This window comes from Ursus americanus, chromosome 20, assembly GCF_024610735.1.
Source record: "Ursus americanus isolate L20-20 chromosome 20, mUrsAme1.1.p, whole genome shotgun sequence".
Classification (NCBI taxonomy): Eukaryota; Metazoa; Chordata; class Mammalia; order Carnivora; family Ursidae; genus Ursus; species Ursus americanus.
In genome coordinates, this window is record NC_142146.1 from 31,322,202 (window position 1) to 31,338,813 (window position 16,612).

At 35.5% G+C, this 16,612-nt stretch overlaps 1 protein-coding gene across 2 annotated transcripts in view; it reads right to left on the reverse strand.

Moving 5' to 3' along the window:
* The window catches only part of RYK (receptor like tyrosine kinase), a 90,698-nt gene that overhangs the window by 20,137 nt on the left and 53,949 nt on the right, over positions 1-16,612 (reverse strand). The window contains exons 7-13 of one of the 2 annotated variants that reach the window (XM_045791799.2): positions 16,110-16,210; positions 12,948-13,073; positions 11,534-11,620; positions 8,121-8,190; positions 3,815-3,947; positions 2,432-2,541; positions 2,108-2,267 (exon numbers count right to left, since the gene is read on the reverse strand). In XM_045791799.2, the coding sequence (XP_045647755.2) occupies positions 2,108-2,267; positions 2,432-2,541; positions 3,815-3,947; positions 8,121-8,190; positions 11,534-11,620; positions 12,948-13,073; positions 16,110-16,210 (787 nt within the window). Of the gene's footprint in view, positions 1-2,107; positions 2,268-2,431; positions 2,542-3,814; positions 3,948-8,120; positions 8,191-11,533; positions 11,621-12,947; positions 13,082-16,108; positions 16,211-16,612 lie in introns of both variants that reach the window. The other variant, XM_087870211.1, reaches the window with a different exon arrangement.

Here is a 16,612-nt window from a genome sequence, read left to right on the forward strand (position 1 = left end):
CCTGTGAAATATTTAATCATAAATGTTGTAAAAAAAATTCCTATTACTGCTTAAATATACAATGGAATGCCTACACAGAAATAAACAAATACATTAAATTAAGCAATGCATTTTGGGGGCTTCCATGTGTAAGCAAATAACACTACTGGCCATCTTGTATATCCCCTTGAAATATTAGCTATCAATCAATACTCCTTTTTTCTAAGAGAATAAGCAAATAATCCCCACCTCTTCAAGTTACATGGCATACTTGTCATTTAAGAAACATCTATTTCCTGCCCATTAGACTAGTTTTGGGTTCACCACAACTGCCCCTTCATTTCTGCTAAGGCAATTATGCTATATTTCAATGAGTAACAAAATCATAAATTTCAAAAACCAACCACTGAAAAAAATATTAAGATCCCAAAGAGATGAGTGACTTAATATTTTAAATCAACAATGGAGTAAGACTTTTAAAGAAAAGATTGAACAAAGTTCCTTTTACTTTTCTGCATTCAAAAACATTCAGATGTAAGCTTTTCTACTAAAAGGGTAGATTTGAAATCCATATAGTTCTAGTTTAACTGATACTATGTTTTAAAGCTATGTGCTAAAACCAAAGTTAAACTCATTTGCACCCCCATGAAAACAGCTTTGCTTAATGGAGAAGCTAGTAAAGAATTCCAGCTATAATTCAGAACTTCTAAATAAAGATCTGGCAACCCCCAAAACTAGTACCATATCAGTAAGAGTATAATTGGTCCTTAATGATATTTAATACAGCAGCTGTGTGCTAGCCTAAAATCAAACCCTACTTTCTCTTTTCATATTATTTAAAAAGCAAAAGCAAAAGCAAAAATGCAACCTTTCCCTCATCTCAAAAAAGCTTATCCTCGATTGTATAGGTGGGTCCTAAATGCAATCATATGTATCTCTATAAGAGAGAGGCAGAAGGAGTTTTATGAGACAGACATACACAGAGGAGAAGGTGATACGAACATGAAGCAGAGAGATGCAGCCATGAAGGATGCCAAGAGCCACCCAAAGCTGGAAGAAGCAAGAAAGGGTCCCCCATAGGGCCTCTGGAGGGAGCACGGCCGTGCCTACACCTTGATATCAGACATCTGGCCTCCAGAACTCAATTGTGAGAATAAATCTCTGTTGTTTTACCACTAAGGTTGCAATACTTTGTTACAGCATCCAGAGGACACTAATACACTGACGAAATGAGTGTATTAAAAGAGTAATCCTAAAAGCATACAAACTTAGAAGTGAAAGGGTAACCCTATACCATAAATAAAATATATTGATGAGACACAAGATACAATGATCTAGTAAGTCCAATTTTTACAGTTGAAACTTTGTAGCAAACAATTCTATACGATTTTATATGCAACACTAACAATCGATGAGTGGTCATAGAGGGGGACCTTATAAGCAGAAGTTTTACCTAATCTCTAGCTATTCAGCTACAATAATAAACTGCAATAAGCAAGAGACAGGAAAACAAATCCATCTTTTAAATCAGCCTAAAAAGTGAGAAATTAAAAGCAACCTAAAATACCTGCAAAATACCCACAAGTAAACATGGCTTCTGAAACTGTTCATCACTAAGTATAAAGGATCCCACTCTATGATCTGCTCTGGAGGGCAAAACTACTCAGAAACTGACAAAAGGGAAGAGAGTGACCTCTGGGGAATTATAAATAACACAGGTCATAATGCTGGAAGAGGTTGTTTGAAAAGAAGAAAACAATAAATCTTTATGATCTGGCAACCAACTGGTCATTCTGAAACTTACATAAGAAAAGAAAAATAATCAGCTTATGGAAACCTCTCTAAGCATTAATAATATCCACCTTTAAAACTGGGATATTAGTGTCCAGCTATTTCATAGTGTTAACAGCCCCCTCACGGGGCTACCTGAGGATGAAATGGGATTACACATAGTGATAGACCATGGTTTGGGTCACAGCTTCTTTCCATAAACTGGCTGAATGGAGCTAACTACGCTTGCTTTCTCAGTGAAACATTTCAGGGAACAATTACTAGATTAAAAAAAAAAGAAAAAAAGAAAAAAATTAAAACATAAAGCCTGTTGATATCCAGGAGTCCCAGCACTTACCACATCACTTGCACTGGAGAACTCATTATTAACCAGACTTTCCAGAGCCATCCACCGAACTGGCCTGTTTTCATTGTCCCCCAGACAGTGATAGTCCATGGGGAACAAGTCTCTGGAGAGGGCATTGTCTGTGATCTTAACTTGGAGTGTGTCATCAATGCTGAAAAATAAAGACATGAACATCAAATACAATCAGCATATTTAAAACAAATGGATCACAGTTACTTTTAAATACCATACAATGACCACTGGGATTCCTGGAGAGAACCCCAAATCTGGAGAAAACTAAACATGAAATGTCAGTGATGAGCTCATGGCACCTACACACAGTTCCTAGCAGCCAGGTCTTTGTGGATAACTTCCCTTCTGGCCAGATAGCTCATTCCACAGGCAATCTGAATAGCCATGTGTACCAGGTCTTGTTGAGAAATTGCCTGTGGTAAAAAAAAAAAAAAAAAAAATGACGTTGTTTGCAGTTAGCACAAAAATGATGATGGCAGTCAGCTGCTTATTTTATTTCACAATCCTACTCTATCCCAATATACCTCTTTACACCTACACATGGAGTTTTAAAAAGCTACTTCTTGACCAAGAATACGTTCCCATACCTCCCTAATATTTGTATCTACTGTAGTCTTGCCATTCTGTCATGTAACTTACCATTTACTTTACTGCCTCTCTCATCTGTCAGGTATAGTTCCCCAACATCCAGCGCATACAGTAGCTGCTCAATAAATATCTGGTCCACGAATGCCAGATTCTCAAGGTAAAATTTCAAATGCTTATTATTCAATAACCTGTTCTTTTCTTTAAAACTCATAGTTTTTATTAGGAGATGGTCCCTGGGGACCATTTTCAAGCTAATAGAAGTCAGCGGCTCTCGCTACTGATGTGCTCCTCTAGAGCCAGTATGCCAGTCTGGTGGGCTGAGGAATGAAGTTCTTCCTCAGGTGACGCTGATGGGCTACAGCCTCCAACAACTTGTTGGAACCCTGGCTTTAATCCTGTCAATTTACAAAGTATACTGACATATTAGGTCAAATACTCAGTGCAGCCTTTGAATCCACTTTCTCTTGGCACCTGTAGTAAGTACATTATTATAAGTCCTAAAGCAAACTTAATGTGGCTACAAGTTACAGTAGGCAACAAAACACCAGCTAGGCTATTTAGCACAACTACCATCATGTGTCTGGAATGTAACCAAATGCTTCACAGCTATGTGCACAAGCAGTGAAGAGAAGGACACTCGTAGATGACTGACATCTTATAGCCAAGAATATTAAAAATAGATTCAATTATCTCCATAATCCAGACTTCCAGTCGCCACCAGCTTTTGGTACGATATGGACCAAATGACTCAGTCAAGTGTGTTTCCATTCCTAGAAGGGAGATCTAGTACCAGTGCCTTCAAAGAGTTATCAGGAAAACGACTGAAATGGTGTTGGAGAGAGAGTCTGAGGTGATTATAAATAAACACACAATGGATAAAAAGGAAAAACTTCAGCATCAGTAAAGTGCAACCTTCAAGACAGGAATTATAAACCATCTTCCTCTAAATCAACAGGTTATAAATATCTTCCGGCTCATTTTGAGTTTCTTTTTGCAGGCTTTTACACAGTTTATACATAAGAAAGTTAACATCTACTTTCAAAGATACCATCAGAAGTTCCTAGTAAATAACTGGATATTTGGGCAAATTTTTCTCACCTGTGGGTTATTGGCCTCTACTAATTTGCACTGCCGTAAAAACAACTTAAGATTCCCCCAATTCATGTAAGGCAGTATCACCATGGGCTTTTCTCCTTCTTCTATACACACATGCGTAATAGGAAGAAGATTTCTACAAAATAATAAGAAATCAAGAAAAAGACAAGTGAAATCTAAAACCTCAAGGGCTTATTTTTAATAAAAAGTATTAAGGTTACCCAAAACAAAACAAGAAAATTTCAAACATACTTAAAAACAAGATTACTATTAAAAATGTCATAAAATTAATAAATGCCCTTTGAAACTAGACTTCAGTATTTTTCACATATGCACTTTGATAGGGAAAAGCTGTAAACTCGAAGCTGTCTCCTATGGACTAGATTCTCTGAAGAGACACTCTAGCCACACTAAATCTTTGCTCTTAAGGGGTAATCAGAGACATTTAAAAAACGACTTGATGCATTATGAGTGTATTATAACATCCCCGTTAGTCCATCAACACATTAAAGAAAAAAAAAGACTCCATGCAGACTATTGGCCAGAATATGATAATCAAGAAGACCTCAAAGAGGCTGCAATTGCCACAAAAGCCAAGATGTCCTTAGCTGGTCACATGGGACTTAGAATCTGGTTTCTAAATCCTAAATTTACCATTTATAGATAGTCTATGCAACCATCTCTCCCAGCCTTAGTTTCCATACCTCTAACATGGCATCATACCAACCATAAAATGCTGTTAAAAGCCAAAGCATGTAGTAACAGTCTTGTTTCTCTTTAATTTTCCCTGGCACATATAAATACTTTCATCCTATTGCCTAATGATACCTCTTTCCACTGGTATCTGGAAATAATTTAATTTTCTCCAAGGTTATGTAATGTTTTACATAATTATCTCATTTTCCCCACTATGCCGAAAATTTCTAGAAGGCAAAAACTAATATGAACTCTTATTTTTACACACAATGCTCTGTATTCTGTGCCACAGAAAATAAGCATTTAATAAATATTTGACAATGCAAGTAACATAGCCTTAAAAACATTCCTATTCCTTAACTTAGCAAATTCTGCCTCTAAGGATACTTAATAAGGAAATAATATTAAACATTAAAAAGCTACATGAACAAGGATAGTTAATGCAATATTAATCACACAAAGTTGCAAACAACTTCAATGTGCAAATGTAAGGAAAGAGTACACCCAAATAGTAGGATAGTATATAACAATTAAATGGTCACAAAGAGATGTTAAGAGGAGTAAATGTTTACCTTATAGGAAAGCAAGATACATTTACATAAGTTTGCAGGATAATTCCAAACATAGAAAAAAAATAATAAAACTCTGCACAAAAATATGACAAGAATTAAAAGTTGTTGTCTTTGATCATTTCTACCTTGTTTGCTACCTTGCCTTTTCTGGATTTTCTACATTGTCTCAATTGGGCATGTGCCTCTTTTAAAACCACAGTCACACAATTCTGGCCCAACAGTACACAGGTGAAAGCTATGGGCTCCCTTCATGCGGCACAGGAGTTACTAAAAAGAAAAGCACTGACCCCAAAGAGCTGGAAAATGAGGACTCAGAAATGAGTAAACCTACATCTTTTTAGTACAGCTTCAGCTTGCATTACAGTCTAACAGTGCCAGTGATGATTAGTCCCACTTTGTGAGGAAACCTGTACCCAGAGGTTAGGTGATCTGTCAAGGACAAACAGCAAGTGCATGGAGAAAAAAAATTCAAAGCTTCATCTGATTCCAGAAACCCTTGTGCTTTCCCCTGAACCACTGGATATGCCGTCCCAGGAGAGCAAGAAGGAAGACATAGGAAGTGACTGAGCCTCTTTTCATACCAAGTCGCATGCACACTAAAATGACTACAACAGGTCTGCATTCAGGTTTAACTGAGCACACCATGATTTTAGAAGTACTGTGAAGAGGTACTGATCTCTCAAAACCCCCCTCCCCAAAATTACTCCTCTGCTCCTCTACTCATGTCTGAAATTCACTGAGCAGAGTTAAAGGTTATTTTAGTGCTGTTTGAGATGAAATCATTAAAAGCCCTCCAGAAGAGGTAACAAGCTGAATGAACATGTTTTATTAAAGTACAAATGGCTAGTCTTCATTCTGCCCATTTTATAAAGGAAAGGAAGATAGAGAAGAAGATTTGGGACCTAGATGAAGAGTGGATGAGAGCCGAAACTGGTGCTGTAGATAAGAACAAGGCAGAGGAAGGGAAGGTTTTGTGGGGACATGAGACAAGAACTGTATACGGTTCTCAGTCTTGCCCAGTGTGCTTGCAGAGTTGAGAGCTGGGAGGCGCTCAGTGTTAAGAAGGTGGCCATAAGGCAACTTTGAGCCAATGGGGAGCCAAACTACAAGTAGAAGAGAACATCAAGCACTTCCAATATTGCCAAGAAGGACATTTTCAAATGACCATTACCCAATTCTTGTTTTGTTACTCAGAGGAAACAAAATGTGTTTTTTGGAAAACACAGTCTCACGAATGAGCTATCCATCCATTCCTCTGTAAGTAAGTTCTACACTTGGACTGAATCAGGCCAATGGAAGATAACATTCTTCAACCACTTGACTTTAACCCTTCAATGGGACATCTTCAGTCCCTCAGTACTGTATGTTCAATTCTTTCAAAGGTCCCTGGGATTTTTTATACTCAGTGAAACTACAAAGTTTATCTGTCCGTTGTATTAATCAATGCCCCAAGTGTATGATAAGCTTAATGGGCAGCTGCCTCAGAATTTGAAACTAGAAAACCGTTTTCCTCCCCCAAGGAACATTTATGTTTCTTTCTCTTCTAATACTGAGATTTATCAACTTTTAATGGTTCCTCAAGCTTGGCTGCCCAGAAGCTAAGAGATAAACATCTCTTATGTTCAATCACAGCAAAAATATTTGTATCTTTATTGTTGGCTTATTTGTTTTCTCTTCCACCATCACAATGCCATAAAACTCAGTTTGATTTTCATTACCATTTTATTGATTCAATCAATATTGATATTGATATACTGCTGCCTTCTGTTTAGGTTCTCAAATTCTTTCAAATATGACCCAAAGTATAAATGACATTCAAAAATAAAACTCTATATAGTCATCTTATTTTTTGGCAGAACCCAAATAACTGCTCAAAGTACCCAGAAATTAAAATGCATGCTGCCTTTTGCATGCATCTCTTTCATGTATTTCTTCCCCCAGAAGTCCATAAATATCTTCCAACAGGGATGGTCACTGTCCCATTTTTGTAAACATACACAACCAAATCTGCAAGAGGCATACAAACAAAGCTGACTTTACATGCTGTTTAAAAAAATAAAATAAAATAAAAAACCTTGCCCCAATACTGATACTGCTGCACAGTGCATACTATATTTAAGCCCTTTTTGTCTCAGAAGGTAGAAGCTTTCGTTATAGCTCTGTGAAGAGGACTGATAATCAAGCTTTAAAAAAAAAAAAAAGGTCTTATATAGAACTATAAGTATTTTTTTTTAAATCATACAATGACCTAACAACAAGACACTGGTTAAATAAAACACAGTACATCCATTCAATGAGCTGCTACATATCTTTTTTAAACGTGGACATGAATTTATAGTTACTTATATGAAGAGTTAGGTACATTGTTTTGTTATAGCAAAGAGCCTGTTAACCTTATTTAAGATAATAATGGTGTTACAATTATTTAAGAAAACATCCTCATTGGGGGGGTGGAATTGCATGCTGGAAATGAATTGAAAGTGTTGAGATAGCCAGTGTACTTTAAAATATTTCTACACTCATAAATATCTATATATCATCTGGATAAATAAGAGACATATACACATACACCAAACAAAAAGGGCAAAATGTTAACTATCACTGAGTTTAGGAGATGGGATTACAGGTGTTCATTATGCTTGTCTTTGGTATTCTTTGTTAAAAAATTTCACAGCGGATATTTTTTAGCATATGTGTATGTGTGTGTGTATATATGTGTGTGTGTGTGTATATATATATATATCACTAATCTATTTTATAAAGGAAAATATGCACACAAATATGTAAAAACTCTCCTGAAAGTTTAGCTATGTTTATTCAGATGTGGACTTATATACTCTGCTTTATTTTCTTCTTTATACTTTATTGCATTTTTAAATTTTGTGCACTGGGCATGCATTTCACTTTAATATTCTAAAAAAAAAAAAAGCTATTCCAAAAAGCTTTCAATTCAGAACATACCACAAAATTCTTAACATAAAAATGTAGCACACGATGTTACCACGCTTAACACTTCAATGCTGGGTGGTTTCTTCTCTCACCTGTGATGAAGGCCTCGTAGCTTACAACTCTCAGTGAGCATCATTGTCACCTGAATTTCAGAAGCTTGATCTATATAAAGAAAAAGACTAATTTATATATTAACAGTAAAAATAGTAGTAATAATTTATAAAGTTTCTGATCAATACAACGAGAGAGAGAAAAAGAAAGATTGGCAAAAACAGGATCCAAATGTCTGCTCTACCTAGTAAAATACCGAACCAAGAGTAAAATCCAGAACACAGAACTCAGGCACTATGAGTCTGTGTCACATTCGCTCCTTAAAAGTAGAGCTGTCAAAACTAAGAAATCACAACTTCATTTTCTTCTAAAACTAACCAGAATCACTCCCTCTTCCACACTTGCTAGTTGTTTCCACTTTTCCAGAGAGTTTCACTTAGTTTAAAAACTTTGTAGGAATGTAAAATGGGGGGAAAAATAGCCAAGAACATGAAACACCTGGTACTTCTTTGGAAAAGGTGCTTCACACCAATGACTGCTGGAATAAACTCTAGTTGTCTAAAAACTGCTCAAAATTTAGGATCATCTAGGAATGGCAGAATGTGCCTTTATTTCTATGTAATCTAAATAAATTTTAATTAAATTATGGCCAGGACAACTTGGGGATCAGCACGGTCTTTTTCAGATTGTAAATGAATAACAGTTGGAGGTCTGCACCTGGTTAGTAATTGTTTACTTTCCTGTCAAGGGTATGAAGACCCAAGTAGAAGTTAATTTTTCAGGGCATGTCATTTTATACATAATAATTTTCAAATTCCTAACTTTAATAAGCATACTCTATCAAACAAGGGACACTTTGAGAGTTGGGGAAAAAATAATTTTATCCATTTGGGAAGAAAAAATCATTTTCCTGGATTCCTTTCCCAATCTAGTCCAAGTCTTTTAATTTTAAATACTGGAAAGTCTATTTTAAGATGTATACATTTAAAAAAAAATACTCTAAAATACTTACATTCCAAAAAATTACAAGAAAAAACAAAATGATAAAACTTATTTCTAAATTGTAAAATATTAGCAGCTATAAAACAAAACAAGACCCTAACACCAATAACCTCAAATTAATTAATTCTATGGAATTCAATTTCACAATATTTATTGTGTGAAATTCAGATTCCTAATTTCAATCTCTGTAAATTTATATTAGAATGTCCGTTAAGTCTCTGTGCAAATTTATGAATTTTTTAAGAAGCCAAAATGCAATTTCTTGCTTATGACTAAAGGCAAAGGGCAATAATCTTTTAAAAACTTACTTCTTACATTTTAAGCTGCACTTCTAATTGTTTGGCATGTAACAAAGCATACGGATTTGTGAAAGAACTTGGTCAGCTCTACACAGCTTCAATTAAAAAAATAATAACATTCCAAAAGAGTAAATCTCAGAGATACACAATCAAGTGGAGTTATCTAATAATTTTGAGGCAAGGACTGTGGTCAACGCACTTCCTCTTTGTTTTTCATGCAAACCATGACCACATCTTGGCTAAGGACTCACTGTGCTTTCTCTTGTTTCCGGCAAGCTCAGAAGGAACATTATAATTACAGTGGTAAGACGTAGAAACAACCAAGTGACTACAATTTCAAGCGCATCCGGAGGGAGAAATCTTATCTTGTGAAACAGTCCCAGTATCTGCATTGTGTTTTCTTATCACTATTATTTCCTTTCTTCCCCGCTTCCAACCCCAAATCAATCCAATTCTATATAGAAAGCCCTTTTGCTAATTCAAGATTCATTCAGAACAAATTAGTAACAGCCCAGTTGTAAACTGCCCACAGGTTATGTATAAACTCCAGAAGAAATATTAAAATTAGAGAAATATTTCCTTAAAAATGGAGAAAATGTAACAAAAGTCAACAGTTATTAAACTTAGGGTTCAAATTTTACATTTACAGAGAGTAATATGTAAAATATCCTTCAAAACTAGTCAGAAAATCTAACGGACCTAACTTAAATATTACCCTTTAGAAATGCTTTTGGGGGCGCCTGGGTGGCACAGCGGTTAAGCATCTGCCTTTGGCTCAGGGCGTGATCCCGGCGTTATGGGATCGAGCCCCACATCAGGCTCTTCAGCTATGAGCCTGCTTCTTCCTCTCCCGCTCCCCCTGCTTGTGTTCCCTCTCTCGCTGGCTGTCTCTATCTCTGTCGAATAAATAAATAAAATATTAAAAAAAAAAAAAAAAAAAGAAATGCTTTTGGGCTAGGAGAGATAGGTAGATAAAATACATACTGAATGATAGTACAGTAAGTTAAACCACTTGTTTAGAAAACATAAAATGTGTGTGTGTGTTTGTGTGTCTGTGTATGTACTTGCAGGATCCTTAAACAAGCAATTTTGCTAAATTAAAACAAATCAAATTCCACATTTTTTTTTGTTAGGTTGGTACAGCTTTTTAGAAATAGTAAACATAAATCCTTCATACTTTCCATGAATTCATTTAAGAAGATTTAGAAACATAAGTTCTAATACATTAACTTTGAAAACTTCATAAAATTGTCACCTCCTACGTATAAAACTGAATTTAATTTTTCCCTCTATTTCTGCACTAAAATGCTAAATTTTTTTTTTCAAAATTAACATCTTGTCATCTCAGTCTATATCAGACACTGTCAGACATTAGGCACCCTATACACTACCACATTTTTCTTTCTCTTAAAATGACCAAACAGATTTAACTAAGGTTTAAGGTTTTATAAATACCAATTATAAAGTGAAAAATTAAGCATCAAATTTCTCCAAAAGCAGATTATGTGAATATCGGTATTCTGTTCATGGTAACCTAAAATAGTGCTACCCTTTAGCAAAGAATCAGACAATATCTATCAATATTTTAAATGTAAACACCTCTTGGGGCAGCGATGCCAACTACAGCTATACGTATAAAACTAAGCCAAGAAGTAGACATACGCACGTGGATAATTTCTGCAGCATTATACAAAATAGTAGAAGAAAGGCAGGGGGAGTGGGAGGATAGTGAACAAGGCTATTCACATAAAGTACTTTGAGTCTGGGGGTCATTTTATTCTTTATAGACTGCAGTATTGGGAGTGGGAAGGATGAAAGGAAGAAAAACTAATAACAATGTTTTTAAGAGAGAAAAAACAAAATTTTTACCTAAGAAAAACACAAGATTAGATAGAGCAACAACGAAGTCAAATGGATGTAGTTTAACTACAAACCTGGGTAATACCTAGTGTTTTAACGTCTTAAATTATTAGACCTCTATTTTCTATACCTTATGAGAACAGCCCAAATTTCCTCAAAAGTTAATCTCATATGAGCTAAATTAACATGGACTGATTTAAAGGTCTGGCACAGACTGAGAATTTGAGACAGAATTTCACTGACATGATCCACCTCAGGAAAGCATTTTAGAAAAGTATGGGAAAAAATCCTACCTTTAACTGTTTTTACAAATGCTTGTTTTTCTTTATTTGGATCTTTTTCATCTACTAAAATCCCATGGAAAATACGCCCAAAAGTACCTAAAGGAAAAATAATAATTAATGAGATCATTAATCATCCCCTGCACTGGGCTCCCTGCTCAGCAGGGAGTCTGCTTGTCTCTCTCCCTCTGCCCCTCCCTCCTGCTCAGGCTTTCTTTCTCCCTCCCTCTCCCTCTCTCTCTCTCAAATAAATAAAGATCTTTAAAAAAAATAATAAATTTTTAAAGAAAAAAAAATTCTTTGTAACTAAGAAATATTTTAACGTGCTTTTAGAAATGCCATATTTAAACTAAGTATATGAGAATTCTTTCTGAATTATCCTAAATAAACTAAAGATATAGCCAGGAATACTGGAACTCAGTAATGGGGTACCCGTGGAGGCATTTATGAGTTTCTAGGCTTAGCTTCAGAATAATAACAAAGGAGAAAAATGGATTCCCCTCATACAAAAACAGACCCCCAAAATTTGCTTCTTTTAATTACTATTTGTCACTGGGGGTAGTTCAAACCTCTCTCTTAGCTGTGATTGACCTAAAAGCAACTCAACCAAGAGATGAATTCAGAATGACTTATCTGTATTCAAGACATTCCAAACTGGATTGTGAAAGGGGGAAAGAAAAAGGTAATTCCCTATTGAGAATCTCTGCTGAGAACCTGAGGGGCTCAATGAAGTACTTTATTATTAATTTCTATATTCTTCTGTCAGCATCTCCCTAATTAATACCCTAAAACTCAAGAAAGAAAACAAGGACCAACAAGTGGGGAAGGAAAGGATAATATCCATAAAATATCTATTGTGTGTTAGTTCACTTAATGTACATCATTTCATCTGATCTTCACAACCAGTTCAAGAACAGACAGTGTAGTCCCAATTCACAGAAGAGGAAATTAGATGTGGAAGACATGAAATGATTTCTCCAAGGTCACACAGGTGATAAATCGTGAGACTGGGATTGGAAGTTGTAATTCCAATCCCAGTCTAAACATTAAGAGCAATGTAATTCCAAAGCCCATGCTTGCTCTGCCTGCTAGAGTCCCCATATTATCTGTCACAGCAAACGGGCTTGCTAGGTGGTGATATCATCTTTAAACAAGAACGAAAATACATTTAAAGGCAACAAACGCTAATATATGATATACGCTTTAATGTACTTGAAAATTAAGAATTATGCCAAAGCTGTATTAAGAAAAATTAAAGAGCTAAAGAAAGAGAAAATGAAAATCAGTTTTATAAAGGAAATAAATTGTGCACTTCTATCTATCCCTAGACACAAAGAGATGAAATTCTTAAAATTTGAAATAAAAAATATTTTATGGTGCTAACATTAAATCTTCCTTGAGAAACTGATTTTAAGATAATACATACCTTCTTGGAGTACATCTTTTAAAGTTATCCTCTCCCTGGATATTGCTATATCCTTGACCTTAGCTTTGGCCTCCAAAAGAGTGACACTTCTCAGGTCATTCTTCTCTATCCGCAAGGTAGGATAACCTGAGGAGCCAACAAAGCCAGACCAAGAAATATAAATACCCTTACTATGCCATCAGGGTCAACTAATTCAGTCAACACCTCAGGACTCAAGTCACAGGAATAAATAAATCTAAGAATCATAAAGGAAAAAGGCATGCACATGAACAGGGAAAAATTGCTTATAAAGGTCATACTAAATTTTAAAGAAACACTTTACACCTACCCCAAAATCTTAAAATAAGTAATTAAAAAGAAACACTAAAATGAATATTACCATTACCACCATATCAATTGCCTTTCAGCCAAATGAAATAAGCTTTGACTCACAGTATTTAATTTAATCCCTTTCGTGGACTGTTTTTTTCCAAAGATTTTCTAATAAAGTCTCCTGACAAAAAAACTTTTCGAATGAAGGGGTGTTTGTAAAACTATCTTTTCTAACAAGACATCTGATCAATTTCATCAATCTTGTTTTATATAGCCTAGTCATATCACTGTGAGATACATCTGTTTTTCAGCTCCCGTATTTCCCATTCTTACTACGATGGCAGCAAGAACAAAATTACCTGGCCATAACTTAAACTTTCCATTCCAAGAAAAAAATATTAGAATAAGAGAAGGATTCAGTGTCAACAAGTAAAAGCTGGAATGGTATCTCTAAGATTTATGTGCTTCGGTAAACACATGGGAAGAAGACTCCCTGAAGAGCTAGCAGACCTAGATGACAGTCACCGACGGCTGCTACAAGATCTAGATGATAGGCTTGGGAGCTCTGTGACCAAAAGATTAGGCTGACAACACCTGATTCCACTCATCAGCAGTCTGAACAGGATATACGCAGGTGTGTAGGTGTCTGTATTTATATATGTTTAATCCTACCTGGAGTTCTTAGGAGTTTCTTGGATCTGTGGTCTGTTGTGTTTTGTTATTTTGGAAAATTCTTGGCCATTATGTCTTCAAATATTTTTTTACTCATTTGTCTTTTTTATTTATACACAAATGAATTTCCACTGTATTTTTTAGAAGTGTTTTTACCATACATAATATATGAACCATCTATCTCCTTAAGATAATGTCCATAAAAACAAGTGCATTTCTTATCAATAGTAACCAAAAATATTTTTAATAAATAATTTCGACTGACTTTTAAAAAGTATTTTGCTTTTAGCATATAATAATCGAATCTCTACTTCTTCAACGTTATGGTCACAATCAATTGACTAATGAGCAAAGCTTAACGTCTAAACATTAAAAGCAATGATGTGTTTCTTCTGAATAATTTGAACTTTTTTCATAATTATATCTTCTGAAGGGCATATAATTCTTTCTTTCACTGGCAGTGATAACTACTGTCATGATTTCTTTTAAATTTCATTTAATGTTGAGCATTCCCTCTTCCCCCTTTTCTTTTTCTTGACACTCCTATTAAAGAAACCAGCTCAGTTATCCTGGAGAATATCTGGCATCTGCTTCTTCCAGTATCATTTAACTTGTTCCTCTATCCCTATATTTCTTGTAAACTGCCAGTCAGTTCCACACCTATAATCAGGTCCAGGTTAACTCTTGGAGTGGGGAGGGGAGACAAAAATATTCCATGGGTGGTATATCACATGTGGGGAGTACAAAATATCTAGTTGTCCTGTTAGTGATGCAAAGTTTCATTAGTGGAGTCAGGCTGTGACAGTCTGATCCCTCAAATGATCCCATTTCCCTTTGTTCACAAAGTTTTAAACATTGATGACCTTTTCCTGAATCAAATATTTTAACAGAGGTTGCAAATATGATTTTCTAATTCTATCACTCCTTCCACATTTATTAGGTAGGATTCTTCTGTAAAGAAGCATTTTCCCTCACCAACCAGCACTAAATGGTTACTCTGAAACTGCTGAAATATGAAACACAGTTCATACAGCCAGTCATCAGAATGAGGCATTATTTGTACCTTAGTTACCTCTCATGTGTGATCAACATTTTCAAAAAATTTACAAACTCATGGCTTTTCAGATACTCAATGTTTCAATTCACTGTAGTCATTCTTTTTGTTGCTCAAATGTCCCATTTCAACATGTCCCAGTTTATCTTGTCCATTCCTTATGCAGTCCTGAAATCATCCACTTCCCTAAAGAATCCTAGTTCTTTTTAATGGGAAACAGTATTGAAAGACCACGACAGGCCTGTAAGAACCTAATTAACCAATAGTACTACTGAATTGAGCCTGATTTGTGGTCTACTGTTTATTCTGATGATTATGTTGTTTCTTATTTGTGTGGAGACCGATTTCTCATTATGTCTAAATTATATTCTAAGAATGATTATTTTCCCCAACATCAATATGTTACAGTATAAAAACTTTCATCAAAATCCTGTTTAAAGAAAAAGGAAATCAGATTCCATGTTTGCAATTCTAATGGCAGCTAGCTTCCTATCATGATTAAAAAACAATGTGCCTGGCTGGCTCAGTTGGTTAAGCATTGGACTTTTGGTTTCAGCTCAGGTCATGATCTCAGGGTCCTGGGACTGGCTCTGCACTCAGTGCAGAGGCACAGAGTCTGCTTGTCCCTCTCCTGACCCCTCTGCGCCTCCCTCCCCGCCAAGTGCTCTCTCTCTCTCTCAAACAAATAAAATCTTTAAAAAAAAAAAAAAAAAGTAAAGTCCACAGTCCTTAAGATTATCAAACAATTCATTAAAATCTAAGACTGTTTTCATACAGCTCAATGGCTTATTTTATCTAACTACCTAAAATATTCCTTCTGAATTTCTATATAAGTGATTCAGTATTCTTTTTGAAATAATTAATCTATGGCAATCTCCCCCAAAATTAATTCCAGCAATTAAACTTAAATTTTTTAAAAATTATTTTTACTACTCCAATTTTAGAATATTTCACTCAATGCTCTAGAAAGCAGAGGTTGAAAATCAAGCCTAACTCTGTGCACGTTAGATACTATGTATAGGATGGTACACATGCCCCACAAATAACTAAGCACACAGGCACCACTGGCAGACAGACCACAGACAACTTCAGTAAATCATCTTTAGAATTAAATTAACTCTTACTGGTGATAGGAGTTGCATTGTTGGGTGTGTCGGCTCTCAGATATTGAGTCGTCTGGGTAGATGGCTGAGACAGCCCTTGGGAACTACTGCTGGCACTGATGCTGCAAACAATTTTTAAGAGAGAAATAACTGGTAAGTCAGCTTCAATGAGGAATTTCCTTTTTCTATATATACAAAAATGCATGCAGCCATTATAACCAGCTTGAAATCCTCATGGCAATCACAATAATGCATGGATGTCCATCACAAGCATCCCATGTTGAAATTTTAATCTCATAATGCAGAGGTATTTTTCTTTTCTATCTCTACAATCTCAAGCAGGTTCATGTTATCAGTCATTCAGAAATGCAGGTATTAGTCCTCAGACACCATAGATAGCAGTCCTGAACCTCACACAAAGACATGTTAGGGACACATGGGTCATCTCTTAGAAAAAGAGCCCATGCCATTTACTTAGATTGCTTTTTAAAAAAGGAGTAGAATGACAGACCTATTTCACTAAT